This window comes from Onychostruthus taczanowskii, unplaced genomic scaffold (genome assembly GCF_017590055.1).
Source record: "Onychostruthus taczanowskii isolate IOZ18803 unplaced genomic scaffold, ASM1759005v1 scaffold178, whole genome shotgun sequence".
NCBI lineage: Eukaryota > Metazoa > Chordata > Aves > Passeriformes > Passeridae > Onychostruthus > Onychostruthus taczanowskii.
Window position 1 is genome coordinate 311,811 of NW_024498995.1, and position 14,180 is coordinate 325,990.

Here is a 14,180-nt window from a genome sequence, read left to right on the forward strand (position 1 = left end):
TGTCTCCCCTGTGGCAGCTGCTCCCCTCCCGGAGCTCCTTTCCAGCCTTTGAACTCTGCTGTCCCTGCTCTGCTCTGCCCGGGGCTCCCTCGAGCTCCAAAGCTGCCAGGGGCACTCTTTTTTTCCCCTTCCTCATCCTCCTTTCCCCCAGCAGCAGCTCCCAGGGCTGGGGCACTGGGATGTGCTGAGCCTGCAGAACATAATTCCAAATGGCAAAGGGAAAACTTTTTATAGCTCGGGGACATCCAGCTCCAGTGTGGTGTGTTTAAAAGCGAGAGATTGTTGGAGACCTGGGACCCTCAGCAAGGGTCTGCAGCGATTCGGGCACTTCCAGGGTCAAAGAAACATGGACAAGGGGGATGCACAAAGCATTTCCATCCCAGCTAAACACAAATCCCTGCTGGATTCTGCTGCAGCTCCAGGCAGGTGCTGACAGGAGCTTGTGTGAGGGAGCAGAGCCCAGGGACCCTCTCTCCTGCATGAGCTTCGTATCCAAACACTTGGATTCCTTGAAGCCCTTGAAGACAAAGAGAACTAGAAGTCGTGCCAGCCCTGCAGGAACACGCTGGACTTCCTTTATCCTTCCTCCAAGCTCAATAAAGCTCCTCGGCAGAGGAAGCCGTGTTGGCTCCCCCCACACGACAGTTCTGCTGAATTTAAAGGTCGCGGAGTGCCTGCTGAGAAAACGTGGCTAATAAAAGGCACAGAAACAAGTGCAGTGCCAACAGATTAAATTCCCCTTGTAAGACACCGAGCAGAGGGTTCAGAGCCCTGGAAAGGTCACTCAGTACGGGGCTCCTTTAAAGACACACAGGGACAAAGTGAGTCTGGGAAAAGCAGCTGGGAAGAGATGATTAAAATCCCACAGCGTGTCCTGGGAAGCCCCAAACGTCAGAGGAGGGGAGGCCTGGGGTGTGTGGGGCACAGTGTGGTCCTGGCCTGGCTCCTGCTGGCCCCAGGTGAGGACTCTGGACCCGGCTCAATGCTGCAATCCCAACCCACCATAGTCCTACAGCCAAATTTTAATCCTGGAACCGTTGCTGAGACAAAGCAAGTGGGACACTGTGTGACACTGGGGCTGAACAGGGACCTACAGGGACGTTCTTGCTGTTTCTGGGACAGCACGGGAGGGTGCAGGGCCAGGAGGGAATGGGCAGTGCCCTGTTCTGAGCACTCAGCAAGTCCAGCAGGCACCAACCCAGCGACAGTGATGCACTGGAGCCACAGAACGAGGAGAGCATCTCCTGCCTCCTCTCCATGTTTATTGTTATTTTAAAGAACACTGCTAGTCAGAGACCCCTTGGCTCTGGGACTTGAATGGGGGAGAACAGGGAGCCTTGCAGCATTCCAGCCTTCCAGCCCAGGTAGGATCAGTGACCACTGGACACTCTGGCCTGAGCAAACACTACCAGCTTCAGAGGAGCAGAGGGACATGTGGCAGCTGTCTGGACAAGGGGCAAATTTCACAGGCTCAGTGTGAGGCCCAAGACCTCTGTCCTGTCCTGGGATGTTGGACATGTCCATGTACCTGTTGTGGATCATATGCCTATTCCTGCCCCTGTGCCAGAGGGCAGCTTGCAGCATCCCCACATGAGGAAAGTGTGAGACCTCCTTCCTCAGCTCCTGGACAGCCACACATGGAAGCACAGAGAGTCTAAAGCACAAGCTGAAGCGAGCCAGAGGAAGGCAAAGTGTGGCTGTGGAGAAATTACTGAACATCAACGTGACTCAGGTGCCTTGAGCTGACCCACCTGCCTGATGTGAGGATACAAGGTAGGGGTCACACCAGCTGCTCACACAGACTCAGGGGCAGTTGGTCCCTGGCAGTGCCAAGCCCCAGAGGTCAAACTGAGACAAGGGAGATAAGTCAGCGGGCATGGAATTAGCACATTTTGTCACAAACCTGTGACAACAGGGGACCTCCCCAGGGCTGGGGCCAAGTCTGATGGAGAGAGCAAAAGCTCTAAATAAACAAGCTCCAGAGTGTCCCTGGGTCAGCAGGAGCAGCTGGGGGAAAGCAGCACATGGCCGGGTGGCAAGGAATGCCATTGTCTGTGCTGTGCTGGTGCTGCTTACAAAGATCCTCGTTGCCTTTGGAAGTCCTGAGAACTCCACTCACCAGGTGAGCCTGGCAGGGGACTGTGCCCTCTCCACCAGACAGGGAATGCAAAAGCAGCAGCAGGTAGGGAAGAGCTGGTGTCACCCAGAGTGGCCCATGGGGCTAAGAGGGAGGACTTGGGACACTTGTTTTCCCTGCCAGGCAGTGCCCAGCCCTTATCTATCATGATGGCCTGGCAGAGTCCTTCCCAGAGCTGAATCCACTGTGAGGAAGTGGAAGGAGGAAGATGCTCAGCCCTGCTCAGGACAAACCTTAGCAGCAGCAATTAAACGAGCTCTTCAAAGAGAGGAAGAGGTCAGCAGGTACCTCTGTGCCCGGCTCAGTGTCCAGGGCAGTGTCTGGGGCTGGGGAAGGGAACCTCTGCTCTTCCAGCAGTCAGCAAAGGCTCCCAGGAGACCCGGACTCCTCCTGAGGCTGTGGCTGCAGATCAGGTCAGTGTGGGCAGGAGGTCTCAGCACATCTCAGCGGGACCTGTGCTCTGCAGGCAGAGCCCCTTACATGTGCTCAGGGTGGTTCTGGAGACATGAAATGAAGTCAGTGACAGGTTTGCCCTCGTAGCAGATCCGAAACACAGCAGTGAAGAGGGGGAACCTGTGGGCAGACAGAGAAAGTCACCACAGATGGCAGAGTCAGAGCACCTCGACTTCTGTCACGGCATGCAGGAGCAGGTGGGCCAATGGCACTGTGCCCCATCCAACAGGCCACTCCTGCCCAGCTGCTGGGGGCTTTCCCCTCCTGCTGCTCCTGAAAAGCCCCATGCCAACGAAGCACAGAGATTCCAGCACTCACTTCTCCACTGCATTCTTGCTCTTGAGGATTCGATGCAGCTCAGCAGATGTCTGGGGACCCTGCAGCTTCTGCCCATTCAGCATCTCCTTCTCCAGCTGCTCAATGGACTGAAAAAACACAGCAGTAAGGAGCTGGACCTGCAGCTCTGCTGCTGCACCACGTTCCTGCCCTGGAGCTGGGCTGCAGCACTAGCCAAGCACAGACAGATCCCACAGTGCTAAGGGGGATCACCTCCCTGCCTGCTCACCAGGTTGATGCAGGAATCATAGAATCACGGAATATCCCGAGTTCGAAGGGACTCACAAGGACCATGCAGTTGAACTCCTGGCCCCCCACAGACACCCCAACAATCCCACCCTGTGCCTGAGAGCGTTGTCCAAACACCCCTTGAGCTCTGGCAGCCTTGGGGAACCTGTTCAGTGCCCGACCACCCTCTGGGTGAAGAACCTTTTCCAGCTATCCCACCCAAACCTCCCCTGACCCAGCTTTATCCACACACGTCTCAGTGTCGGCCGCTTCCAGCTCTGCTCACCTTGCCAGTCTTGGCAAAAGCCTCGGCGACCTTGCGGTTGCGGCCCCCATAGCAGGTGGTGATGAGGTCAGCCACGCCACAGCTCTCCAGGAAGGTGGAGGAGGTGACAGGGCCCTTGCAGAAGAGTTTGGCAAAGCCAATCATCTCCATCAGGCCCAGGCGGATCACGGCAGCCTTTGTGTTGTCACCGTAGCCAAGCCCATCACAGAAACCAGCTCCTACAGCCACCACGTTCTGGAAAACAGTGGCAATGTGGAGGGGTCTCTTCCCAACAGAGCTTGGGGCTTGGCTGCATCTGTGAGCAGCCTGTGTGATCCCAAGCACTGGCTGCTGTCTGTGCCAGTGCCCACCAGCCCTCCTCCCCTGAGCTCCCTGCAGAGCCCCGGGCTCTGCTCACCTTGAGAGCCCCACAGATCTCTACAGTGTCAGCTTCCTGCACCACCGACACACGGAAGTTGGGGGTCTGCATCAGGTCCTTCAGCATCTGCCCGTGCTTCATGTTCTTGCAGCCTGAGGAGACAAAGGGACGAGGAAGAAGATGATGGGGAAACCCATGAGGTAGGTCCATGCTCTCCTGAAGGTCATCCAGTGAGAGGAACCTATTGCCCAACCAATGTTGCAAAACAGTTGCAGGTCCACACAGAGTCAGGCACACACTGCCTGACAGATAAGCAATGTTCAACTTTGACATTCCCAGAAGACAGGGGACAATCCATGCTCTGTGTCACGCAAGACAAAAATGACTTTCTGAATGCTCAATAGGTTAAAGGCATCTTCAAAGGTTGCAAATTTGGGGTTGCAGCTTTCTGTTGTGGTTGTCCCTGCAGGGCCCTGTGTGCTCACAGGGGTTGTGGGCTCTGCTTCACCTCCCCAGCCTCCTGCCCAGTGTGTTTGCCGTTGTTTCATAAAACAGACACTTTGAATGCCACAACTTCTGACCCAGCAAATGGTTCTGTTTGTTTTGGCTCTGTGCACAGTCCCCAACAGTGTGGAGGGTGTTGGAACTGTCACTAGATGAACTTCCAAGCAGTCCTGGCTGGCAATAACATGAGATCCAGGTGGGCATCCTGTGATGCCCAAGGAAATCAAGGATGGAAATTATTCCTAAGGGGCCTCTTGTTGCCCACCCCTTTAACTTGTGCCAGGCAGCTGCCTGATGCTGGCTCCATGCTGGCAGGAACCTTTAGCTGCACAACTCCATTGTTAATGAAGTGAGTGATCCCATCACAAACCCTGGGAATGAGCTCAGCCAGCTCCTATGGAGTCTCCTGCCTTCCCAGGGAACAGGGCCAGTTCACCCAAGGCAGCAGGAGTTTGAGCTGCACCATACTCCACCCTTTGCCTCTTCCTGCTAATCACAAATGAAAGCTGCTAACGAGGAGGGCTCTTGGCTCCTTACCGATGGTGGTTTCACAGAACTTCTCTTCTGCCACTTCACTGGCAATATTGGCCCCCATGAGCACGTTCATTTCTATTCCCAGTTTCTCATGGATGATGTCTGAGATCAGCCTCAGCCCATCTGGTCCTTCATCCACACCCTGGGGGACAGCCAGGGACAGAGACCACAGCATCAGTTACACTGGAATAGATCTCTGAGGACATTGAGTCCAACCTTTGACTGAACACTGCCTTGCCAACCAGACAATGAGCAGCTGCCCCTCCTGGACACCTGCCCTGCACCCCAATCCTGCCATTCCCTGTGCTGCAGTGCTCTGACTGATCCTGACATGCAGAGCTGTGCCCTGCTCCTCTCAGCACCTGAGATCCCCCATACGCCCTTACCCTTCTCCACCAACACCTCCAAATCTCCACAAAGACTCTACCCTCACTTCCCTTCTTCCCCCCACTGCCCATTTCTGTTCCAAAATCCCTGGACTCCCTTAGCAGCCACTCCAAGCTGGGCTGCTTCCACTCCCCTGCCTTGGCCCCGCACCCTGGTGAGCCCTGCTCCTGCTCACACCTTGATGAGTGACATCCCAATGGCCTCTTTCTTCACGTGGCCCTTGAGCTGGTCACAGACTTTGCCGATGAACTGGTGGGGCACCACGAACAGGAGGACATCAGCCCCTGCACAGGCTTTGAGCAGGTCTGGCTCTGCCACCTGAATAGAGTGTGACTGTTGTTAGGGACTGGGAAGATGGATGGCAAGGAAGGGCCCAAAGTCACCATGCCCAGCTCCCTGCCAGCAGAGGGGCTGGTGGGATGATGCCAGAGCAGAGGGGGATGATGCCAGCTCAGAGGCAGCCACATGGCCTCCAGCCCAGCCTGTGGGATGCCAGAGCAGTGTCAAAGGTGGGCAGTGAGAGCAGCCAGGGCTGCAGCTCATCCAAGCACAGATGAAGGTCAGTGGGAGGGCATAACTGGGCCCCGCACAGCCCGGTGCATCCCCTGCCTTCACACCCCCAGAGCTGCTGGCCTCTCTCCAAAGCCCAGCCATCAGCTCTGCCCCTCGGAGAGACTGCTGGCAGCCCACACTCACCACGTTGGGGGGCAGCTTGTGCCCCGGCAGGTACTTGACATTCTCGTGCTCCGTGTTGATGATGTCCGTGAGCCGCCGGCCGCCCACCTCCTCCTCCAGCACCCACATGTTCACCTGGTTCTCGAAGCTGCTCAGCCGAGCTGTGTTGCTGCCGGCGATCTTGGCGATGGCCGAGCCCCTGCGAGGGCAGAGGGAGGCCGTGGTTGTGGGCACCGGGGAGCCCAGGGCACCACAGGTCACTCTGTGACCTGCAGGAATGCGGACGGCTGGCACCGGCTGCCGGGGGTGCCGAGGGGGGACAGGGGAGGACAGGGACCGCGCTGTGCTCGCCGAGGGGAGCCGGGTGCCAGGCGCTCACCAGTTGCCAGAGCCCACGATGCAAACCTTCTTGCCACCCATGGTGCCGGGAGCGGGGCACTGCGGGCTTGGAAGCCGCCTCTGCTATTTCAAGGCTGCCCGAAGCAGGGGCGGCCCCGGCCCGCCCCCGGCCCCGCCTCGCCCCCGGGGCACCGGGCACCCGCTCCGTGCGTGGCAGGTGCAAAGCGCTGCCCTGGAGCAGCTCAGATCCCCCAGAACCAGGAGTCATGGAATCAGGGAATCGTATCATACCCTGAGCTGGAAGGGACCCTCAAAGATTGGTGAGTCCAAGCCCTGAACAGGACACCCCAACAATCCCACCCTGTGCCTGACAGCGTTGTCCAAACGCCCCTTGAGCTCTGGCAGGGTCAGGGCTGTGACCATCGCCTGGGGAGCCTGTTCAGTGCCTGAGCACTCTGGGAGAAAATACCCTTTTCCTAATATCCATCCCAACCCCCCTGACAGCTCCAGCCGTTCCCCGGGGTCCCGACACTGTCCCAGAGAGCAGGGATCAGAGCTGCCCCTCTGCTGCCCCTCGTGAGGAAGCTGCAGAGCCCTAGGCAGAGCACTTGCCAAGCTGACTTGTCACTAATGAACCTTTCTGCATAAAAGCTTTTCAATGTCCCCCTCTTGCTAAAAAGTGCCATTTCCCCCCAGCGAAGGAGCAGGACATCACTAATGAGCCTTTCTGCATAAAAGCTTTTCAATATGTCCCCCTCTTGCTAAAAAGTGCCATTTCCCCCCAGCGAAGGAGCAGGAACCACCTGGTGTAGCCCCAAGACTCAGCTCCTGTCCCCACCACAGCCAGCAGCACTTTCCCCTTCACACAGAGGATGCTTCCCTTGCCCCAGGGGCTCCCCGGTCTGCAGCAAAGCAGTTAGGTTCTATAAACAAGCAGGGTAAAGAGAATAAATCCCCTTCTGCATAATTTTAAACCCTTGCATGTAAACTGTATTTCAATTTCCCTCAAATTCTGCCCTGCTCCCTTGGGATGTCCAACAGGTTGCCACAATCCAGCCAAGTGGACACGAGGCAATTCAGGATTTATTAGCACTGGCCACTGGACTTCCAGTTTTGCTCAAGTTACTTTGTTTACCACAAAAGCACTTTGCAAAGGCTTAGCAGAGTCTGCAAGCTGGGAGATCCCTCCAAGAAGGGCTCGCTATAAAAGGCCAAAATATGAAGAACATTTTCTCTCCAGTCACTTAACGCTGCTGGCTTTGAAAAGAAAGCAGATAATCGTGTCCCTTCCCTGGGAGTCACCAGGCTCATCCCCCATGGCAGCTGGGAGAGTGCAAGCTGTCAGCATGGAAGGAGGAGGACAGCTTCCTTCACAGGAGTCTTTTATTAAAACTGGGTGACGTCTACAAGGATACAGTACAAAAAAAAAATTTGGTCCATGGAAAAAACCGTAATACTCAGTTAAGAAAAGCAGTTACTCTGCAACAGCTACGTTTGCCTATGTAGGACTCAGCATCCCTCCTGTGGGAGTACCCTGAGGAGTCAGGGGCTGCTTCTCCAGCACCAAGACCTTCACCCCAGTACCACGGAGGAGCATTTCAGAAGGGCAAAGGAGAGGGGAAGTCGAGAGTCTATTACTCACAGACATGTAGTAACACAGACACAAGGAGTAGTAGGGCCACCCAGGTGCTCCAACTCACAGCATCCTCCCCAGCCACACTGAACTGGGTGAGTGCTCATCAGTAACATGATCCTGCAGCTATTCCAAGAGTCAGACCAACTTTTGAGTCCATTTGCATTATAGTCCCGAGCACAAACACTGGGATTGGAGTGAAAAGGAGCTATTTCATTCTCCTAAGTCTGACCACCAGTACCTCATTCCAGGAGGAGGCATTGGGGCTGCTACTCCTCACAGTGGAGAAAATCTATTTGTACATTCCTGAACCATGCTGGGCCCTATGGCAGCCCCGCAGCCTAAAACTTGACTAAAAACCACAGGAGCTTCAGCATGGAAACACCTGCTAACTCACATATGCTTGGAAAAATGTCCATTTCCAAGGACTGTGCTGTCCTTGGACCCTTGGACCCACACGAAGGAGCCTCCGGTCCCCACAGCAAGTGACACAGGACAACTGTCCTGAAGGAATGAGCCTACAACACTGTCCCTGCAGAATTCCAGGCAGCTGCTTCATCTCCTCTCCCTGCTCCAGGGAACACAAACAGCCTCGTGGTTTGCTGGAACCCATTTGTAGGTGTTTGAAGTGCTGCATCACTCCAACGCTTCCACATCCCTGCAGGAAGCCAAGGCCTTGTCTCCCTGTGATCCCAGCCTGTGACAGTCTGTCATGGAACACGAAGGGAATGAGGCAGGGGAGAAGGGAGAAGGGAAGAAGCAATTCTCTATACAGTTCAGTATCTTCCTCAAGGAGGAGAGTGACCTATGAGGCAGCCCAGTGCAGCAGCACCCTCTGAGGAGGGGGTGAGGGCAGGGAGGTATGTCAGCTCATGGCATCCTGCCCACGACAGCGCCTGGCACGGGCTGTAAAACGTGGCAGGGAAGAGCCCAGCCACACCTTAAAGCACAGCCAGGCTTCAGAGCCAGCTCTGAGTGCCCAGCCAGATGCTGGATGGGGAGGAATGGGCTGAGAGAAGGCTCTGAGTCACTCTGGCTACCGGGGACACTACGGGCAGTGCAGAGTCACGGGGACGCTTGTGGAAGCCTTGGGACTGACAAGGCAACAGTCAGGAAGAAAACCAGGTAGAAATGTGTGCTCATTGGAGCCTGTCTGTTTGCCCCAGGTGTCCTGGACTTGCCCCTGCAGGGACAATGCCAGGATGAACAACGTGGGCCTCGCTGCCAGAGTGGGATTCGGTGAGCTGGAACAGTGAGCTCTGCAGCTCTGTCTCCACAAACAGCTGTGATGCTTCTGCCTGGGGAGGAGCAGAGCAGCCTATGTGTTCCGAATCCCCAGGGCCTGCTCCAGTTCCTGCCGTCTCTGCTGCACCTGCAAGAGGAGCCGAGTTGCAGCATTAACACCCTCGGGTGGTGCAGCACCAGAGCACCCAGTGAACACAGGAGCCAGCTGGGAAAGGGCGAGCTCAAACTGGGACCAAGATGCAACCAGCACCTTCCCCCAGCGTTGTGTGCCCCAAGGAGTGCCAGGCACGGAGAGGCACCCCTGCCTGGGGACACTCACCTTGGAGTAGAAGTATCGGCACACGGCTTCCTGCGCCCACGGCTGGAAGTAGAACTCGGCTCTGCGCTCCTCCTCGGGATTCCCGACGACATCAGTCATTGTCTGGGAGCACAAAGGCACAACAGCTCAGCGAGTGCAAAAGCTCTGGCTGTGCTGAGCAAACCCACCCCTTCCCTTTCCTCACAGACATCTCAGTGCACTCAGGTCAGCTTCTTACGCTTGACTCAAATCCCAGCCTCGCTTTCCAAGGAGGAAATTGCCTCCTTCTCTCTGTGGGAGCTCGTTCTAATGAGGGACGCGTGTGAACTGGACCACCTTCTACACAAGACAAAGCTTCTACCTTCAAATCCCGGCACTGGGACTGGAGCCAGTCGTTGATGAAGCCCTGAGGATCTCGGGCAAAGCTCAGCATGAACTCGCGCTGTGTCTTCAGCTGGTTGATGGTCTCAATTGTTTCATGGATCTGAAGGAGACAAACACAGAATGGAACTGCTGAACAGGGGAGAAGTCAGAAACATCAAGGAGTCCAACACATGAAGGCAAATTCTTACACTCTCTAGTTAGCTTATACTTACTAGGATGTTCAGCTCTTAGTTTCCTGCTCTCTAAATATTACCCATTTTCCCATAGACTGGTTGCTTTAAAAACTACATTTCCAGGTACAGCCACGTTTGTAAACATGGCTCATCCCACTGCAGCTTCCAAACAATGGAGCACTCCTATTCTGTGTCCAGAGACACATCTCTGCCCAGCAACAAGGAGAGCAGACCTGAAGGAGCTTTTCCTACCTTGTTATCCAGAGCAGCAATTTCCTGTTGACTGGCCGTGGAGAGCAGAAAGGAATTCATCTGGGTTTTCAGGGTATCGTCCACCTCCACATCAATGTCATAGCAGGCTGTTTTCTTCTGGTCATTTGGGTCAACGCTGGGTACATTCACAAGAAGCCACAATCAGGGAGTAGCTCCAGAAAGAAGGCATATGGGAAAGGTCCCAGAAGAAAATATGGGACCAGTTCAAGAAAGCAGCAAATGCAGCTCCTCTGGGATGCTGCAGCAAACAGACTGCAGGCAAGGACAGGGACAAGCCATGCCACTGTCAGCCTCAGCCCCAAAATCAGCAAAAGCCCACCGATGGCTTTGCAGCAAAAGAAGAGAATGATTGCTCCAAGGAGGTTTCTACAGACAGCAAAGGACAGCAGGGATGTGGGAGTGCCTTTGCAAGAGGGATGTGGTAATGGGAGAGGCGGCTGCTCTTGTACAAAGGAACAGTGGCAGGCAACATGGGAGCTGCTGCTGAAAATCAGGACACAGCACGTTGTCTTCCCGTGCCAGCCTCATCCATCCCTCCCTCTCTCTCTCCCTCCCACTCCTTCCTGGAAACAGGAACTGACGTGGAGCAGCCTCACCTGATCACATGATTGATGATGATCGGTTCGGGGGGCATCAGCAAGGCATGAAGCCTTTGTGGGATCTCAGAGAACTTCATCCGCTGCGACTCAAATATCTGTGACAGAGACAGGGCTGAGGGAGGAGCAGGGCCGCTGCAGCCACCCCCGACTGCCCACGCTGGAAACCGATCCAGGTGCTGCTGTTCCAGCCCTGCCACTGCTCACCTGCTGCAGGTACTTGTCACAGATGACAAACTCCCGCTCGTGGGGGTCCTGCAGCTTGTGGGTCTTGATGTACTGCCACAGGGCCTGGATGATCACGGGCCGGGTCTGAGTGTGGATGCCCAGCAGCCGAGCCAGGCGCGGATCCAGTTTGAACTGGGGAGGCTGAACAGAGAGCACGGAGAGGTGAGGCAGCCCCAGACACAGGTAATGGTGCATGCCCAGCACTGCTGCTCCCAGCATGGAATGGTTTGGGCTGGGAAGGACCTTAAAGAAATCTCATTCCACCTCCCGCCATGGGCAGGGGCACCTTTCACTATGCCAGGTTGCTCCAAGCCCTGTCCAGCCTGGCCTTGGGCACTTCCAGGGATCCAGGGGCAGCTCCAGCTTCCCTGGGCAGTTGTGCCAGGGCCTTGCCACCCCTACAGGGAGGGATTTTTCCCTACTATGCTACCTGGTAATCCAGCATCAGCAGGACAGTGCAGCGCACGTTCACATCCCCCGGCCTCTTCACCTGGAAGCCATCTGTCTCCTGAGTCGTAGCAGTCCTGTGCCACTGCAACACGAGAGGGAATTCAGAAGCCACCCCCAAACATGATTCCCCCTGCTCCTGCTGCTGGCCACCCAAAAGCTTTGCCAGTAAATCCCACCCAGCTAGAGAAATCTCCAATTCTTCCCACTTAAAGAGTTTGAAACAAGAGTCAATACATTTGTTCTGACCTTCAGCAAGTGAGAGGAAAAGCCAAAGTGCGAATTCAAGAGCTCCTGGCTCCCAGGAGCCTCAAGGATTCCCACCTCCCAAGTATAAATGACACACAAACCCCACCTGCTGAAACACCAACCCACTTTTAGAGGAAACACAGCAAAAAGCAGCTCACCTCTACTAGGTGATTGTCAGGGCCATACAGGTCTTTATCAAGTTCAATGACCAGAGATTTAAAGAAGGACGAAAATTTCCTTTTCTGCTTGGTGGCATCATATTTGGACAGAGCAGACTGCAAGCAACACAGGGAGGAAGAGGGTTAGGGCAGCAAGTCTCAGCACTCAAGCACAGCCACCGTGCACAACAGCTCCTGTAAGTTCTGAACACCTGAATTCACCAACGTGTGCTCAAAAATCGAGTTTCCAAGTCAGAAAGGGAAAGACTGAAGTTAAAGATGAGCTCGCAGGAGTTAAACCCCTCAGCAGTTACGTACAATGCCAGTGCCCTGGTTCTCAGGGCCGGGGACACAAGTGCCACTGAGCTGCTCTCACCAGTGATTCTCACAACTCTAAGAACTTTGGACAACTCATGTCCTGCCATGGGGACACCCATCGGTCTGCAAGCTGGGCTCTCGGTCTCGTCACCATCAGACTCCTTGGAAAACAGAGATGAAGGAGGATATCAAGCCCCAGCTGTGCTCTCAGACACTAGGAAACTGGTTTCATTGCCAACTCCAGATCCACAGTCTCCTCTGAGGTTGGCTACTTCCCACTTACATCCTCCAACAGCCGTCCTTCCACCCGAAGCTCCCAGGAGGCGACGGTTCCTTCGCCATCCTCCACGTCCGACTTGGCGGGGTTGAAGGTGTTGGAGATAAAAATGCGCAGCTTTCGCTTTTGCTGGGAGAAAAAACACCAGCTCAGCACAGGTAATTCTCCTGCACAGGGCCAACTGTCCTGCACAGGCTTTGCTAAAACTGAGCTCGATGTTTTCAGCTGCCTCTCATTCCCCTCCTCCTGGAGCACACAGGACAGAGGTGCTGCTGGTCCCAGTCCTTGCAGTGTCCAGAGCACTGGGACCCCTGATATGCCACACTCACAGGACACAACCCTTCAGTGCCCTCCTGCTGCCTGAACTCAGGAGCCTGCAGAGCCTGGGTACAAGCCAGGGACTGCCCTACCTTGATGGGGCGTTTCAGGGCCTCCTGGATATCCAGGCGCTTCCTCATGATGGTCTGGTCCAGCTTCCTCTCGAAGGCCAGCAGGTCCATGTAGGCCTGGGATTCGGGCACGAGCTCACGGATCTGGGGCCAAGCAAGGATGGAAATGCCCATCAGCTCCCCAGAGTGCCCCAGGCTGCCTCACCTCCCCCCGAGCCCCTCCCCGTGTCCCACTCACCCGCTGCGGGAGGATTTTATCTGCCATCTTCTTCTTCTTGGCGCTGACGGGGGCAAGAGGCAAAGGAGGTGTGAAAATGGGAACGGCTCTGGGCACAGGAACTCACAAACCTGCAGCTCCGACTGCCCAGGGGCTCTCCAGTTAGCTGGGCCCTGCTCCAGTATGGCTAACTGGTTACCTCAATGCTCCCACCCCTCTGAGCACTCAGAAAGGGAATTACATCTATTGGGAAGGGGGTTTATCCCTTGGGAAGGAGGACCTGACACAACGCCCACACCAAGTGACCTTCCTGCCCCAATCAGCTTTGGATTGGCTTTTCCAGGAACAGCATTTGAAATCCAGGGTGAATTTCATTCTCACTGGGGCATCGCACCGGGATGCAGGCACGTGACATAAACTCAGCCTTGCCCTGCCCAGTGCTGTCCTCCAATGCCAGGGGAATGGAACACACAAGGACCTGACAGGACCCTTCAGCCCCTGAGTGCTGCAGGATGAACTCCAGAATCCCTGAGCTTGGAAAAGCCCTTCCAGACCCTTGACTCCGACCTGCGCCTGATCCCCACCTCGTCACCAACCCAGAGCACTCAGTGCCACGTCCATCATTCTTTGGAAACCTCCAGGGATGGCAACTCCACCACCTTCCTGGGCAGCCCCTTCCAAAACCTGGCAATTTCCATGAAGAAATTCCTCCCGATGCCCACGACAGCACAGGGGATGCTGCTGCTGCTGCCCCGAGATGCTCCCGTTGCCCGGGATGTCCCCGTTAGCCCCGGGATGCGCCCTCTCCCCGTGCCTTACTTGTGGTTGCGGTTGGGCACCGCCTGCGGCTGCACCTGCTGGAGCTGCTGCGGCGCCGGCCGCTTGCGAGCCTGGTCCAGCCCGGCCTGCGCCAGCGCGGGCCGCACGGCTGGGCTCCCACCGTACCCGGGAGGACCCATGGCCGGGCCCTGCGGCGCCAGGCGGCCGCCCGGCAGCATCCCGGGGCGCTGCGGAGAGAACAGAGCCGGTCAGCGCCCGCCGCGCCCGGCCCCGCGCCC

At 56.0% G+C, this 14,180-nt stretch overlaps 2 protein-coding genes across 3 annotated transcripts; both read right to left on the reverse strand.

The window, feature by feature from the left end:
• Window positions 1-1,242: 1,242 nt before the first annotated feature.
• On the reverse strand, window positions 1,243-6,430 carry GPD1 (glycerol-3-phosphate dehydrogenase 1). The gene is made up of 8 exons (XM_041400322.1): window positions 6,278-6,430; window positions 5,920-6,097; window positions 5,401-5,541; window positions 4,840-4,978; window positions 3,838-3,950; window positions 3,441-3,674; window positions 2,909-3,015; window positions 1,243-2,710 (listed from the first exon to the last, which is right to left on the reverse strand). Exons 1-8 carry the CDS (start codon window positions 6,316-6,318, stop codon window positions 2,614-2,616), a joined length of 1,050 nt encoding a protein of 349 aa, XP_041256256.1. The 5' UTR covers window positions 6,319-6,430; the 3' UTR covers window positions 1,243-2,613.
• A 1,176-nt stretch (window positions 6,431-7,606) lies between these two features.
• On the reverse strand, window positions 7,607-14,174 carry SMARCD1 (SWI/SNF related, matrix associated, actin dependent regulator of chromatin, subfamily d, member 1). 2 transcript variants are annotated; one of them, XM_041400325.1, is made up of 12 exons: window positions 13,942-14,174; window positions 13,144-13,186; window positions 12,927-13,049; window positions 12,523-12,645; window positions 11,922-12,038; window positions 11,498-11,599; window positions 11,047-11,208; window positions 10,840-10,937; window positions 10,223-10,358; window positions 9,775-9,897; window positions 9,435-9,536; window positions 7,607-9,242 (listed from the first exon to the last, which is right to left on the reverse strand). In XM_041400325.1, exons 1-12 carry the CDS (start codon window positions 14,118-14,120, stop codon window positions 9,189-9,191), a joined length of 1,362 nt encoding a protein of 453 aa, XP_041256259.1. In that variant the 5' UTR covers window positions 14,121-14,174; the 3' UTR covers window positions 7,607-9,188. The 2 variants fall into 2 exon arrangements, with proteins under 2 accessions (XP_041256259.1, XP_041256260.1); XM_041400326.1 differs by lacking the exon at window positions 13,942-14,174 and adding an exon at window positions 13,707-13,922.
• Between the last annotated feature and the right edge of the window lie 6 nt (window positions 14,175-14,180).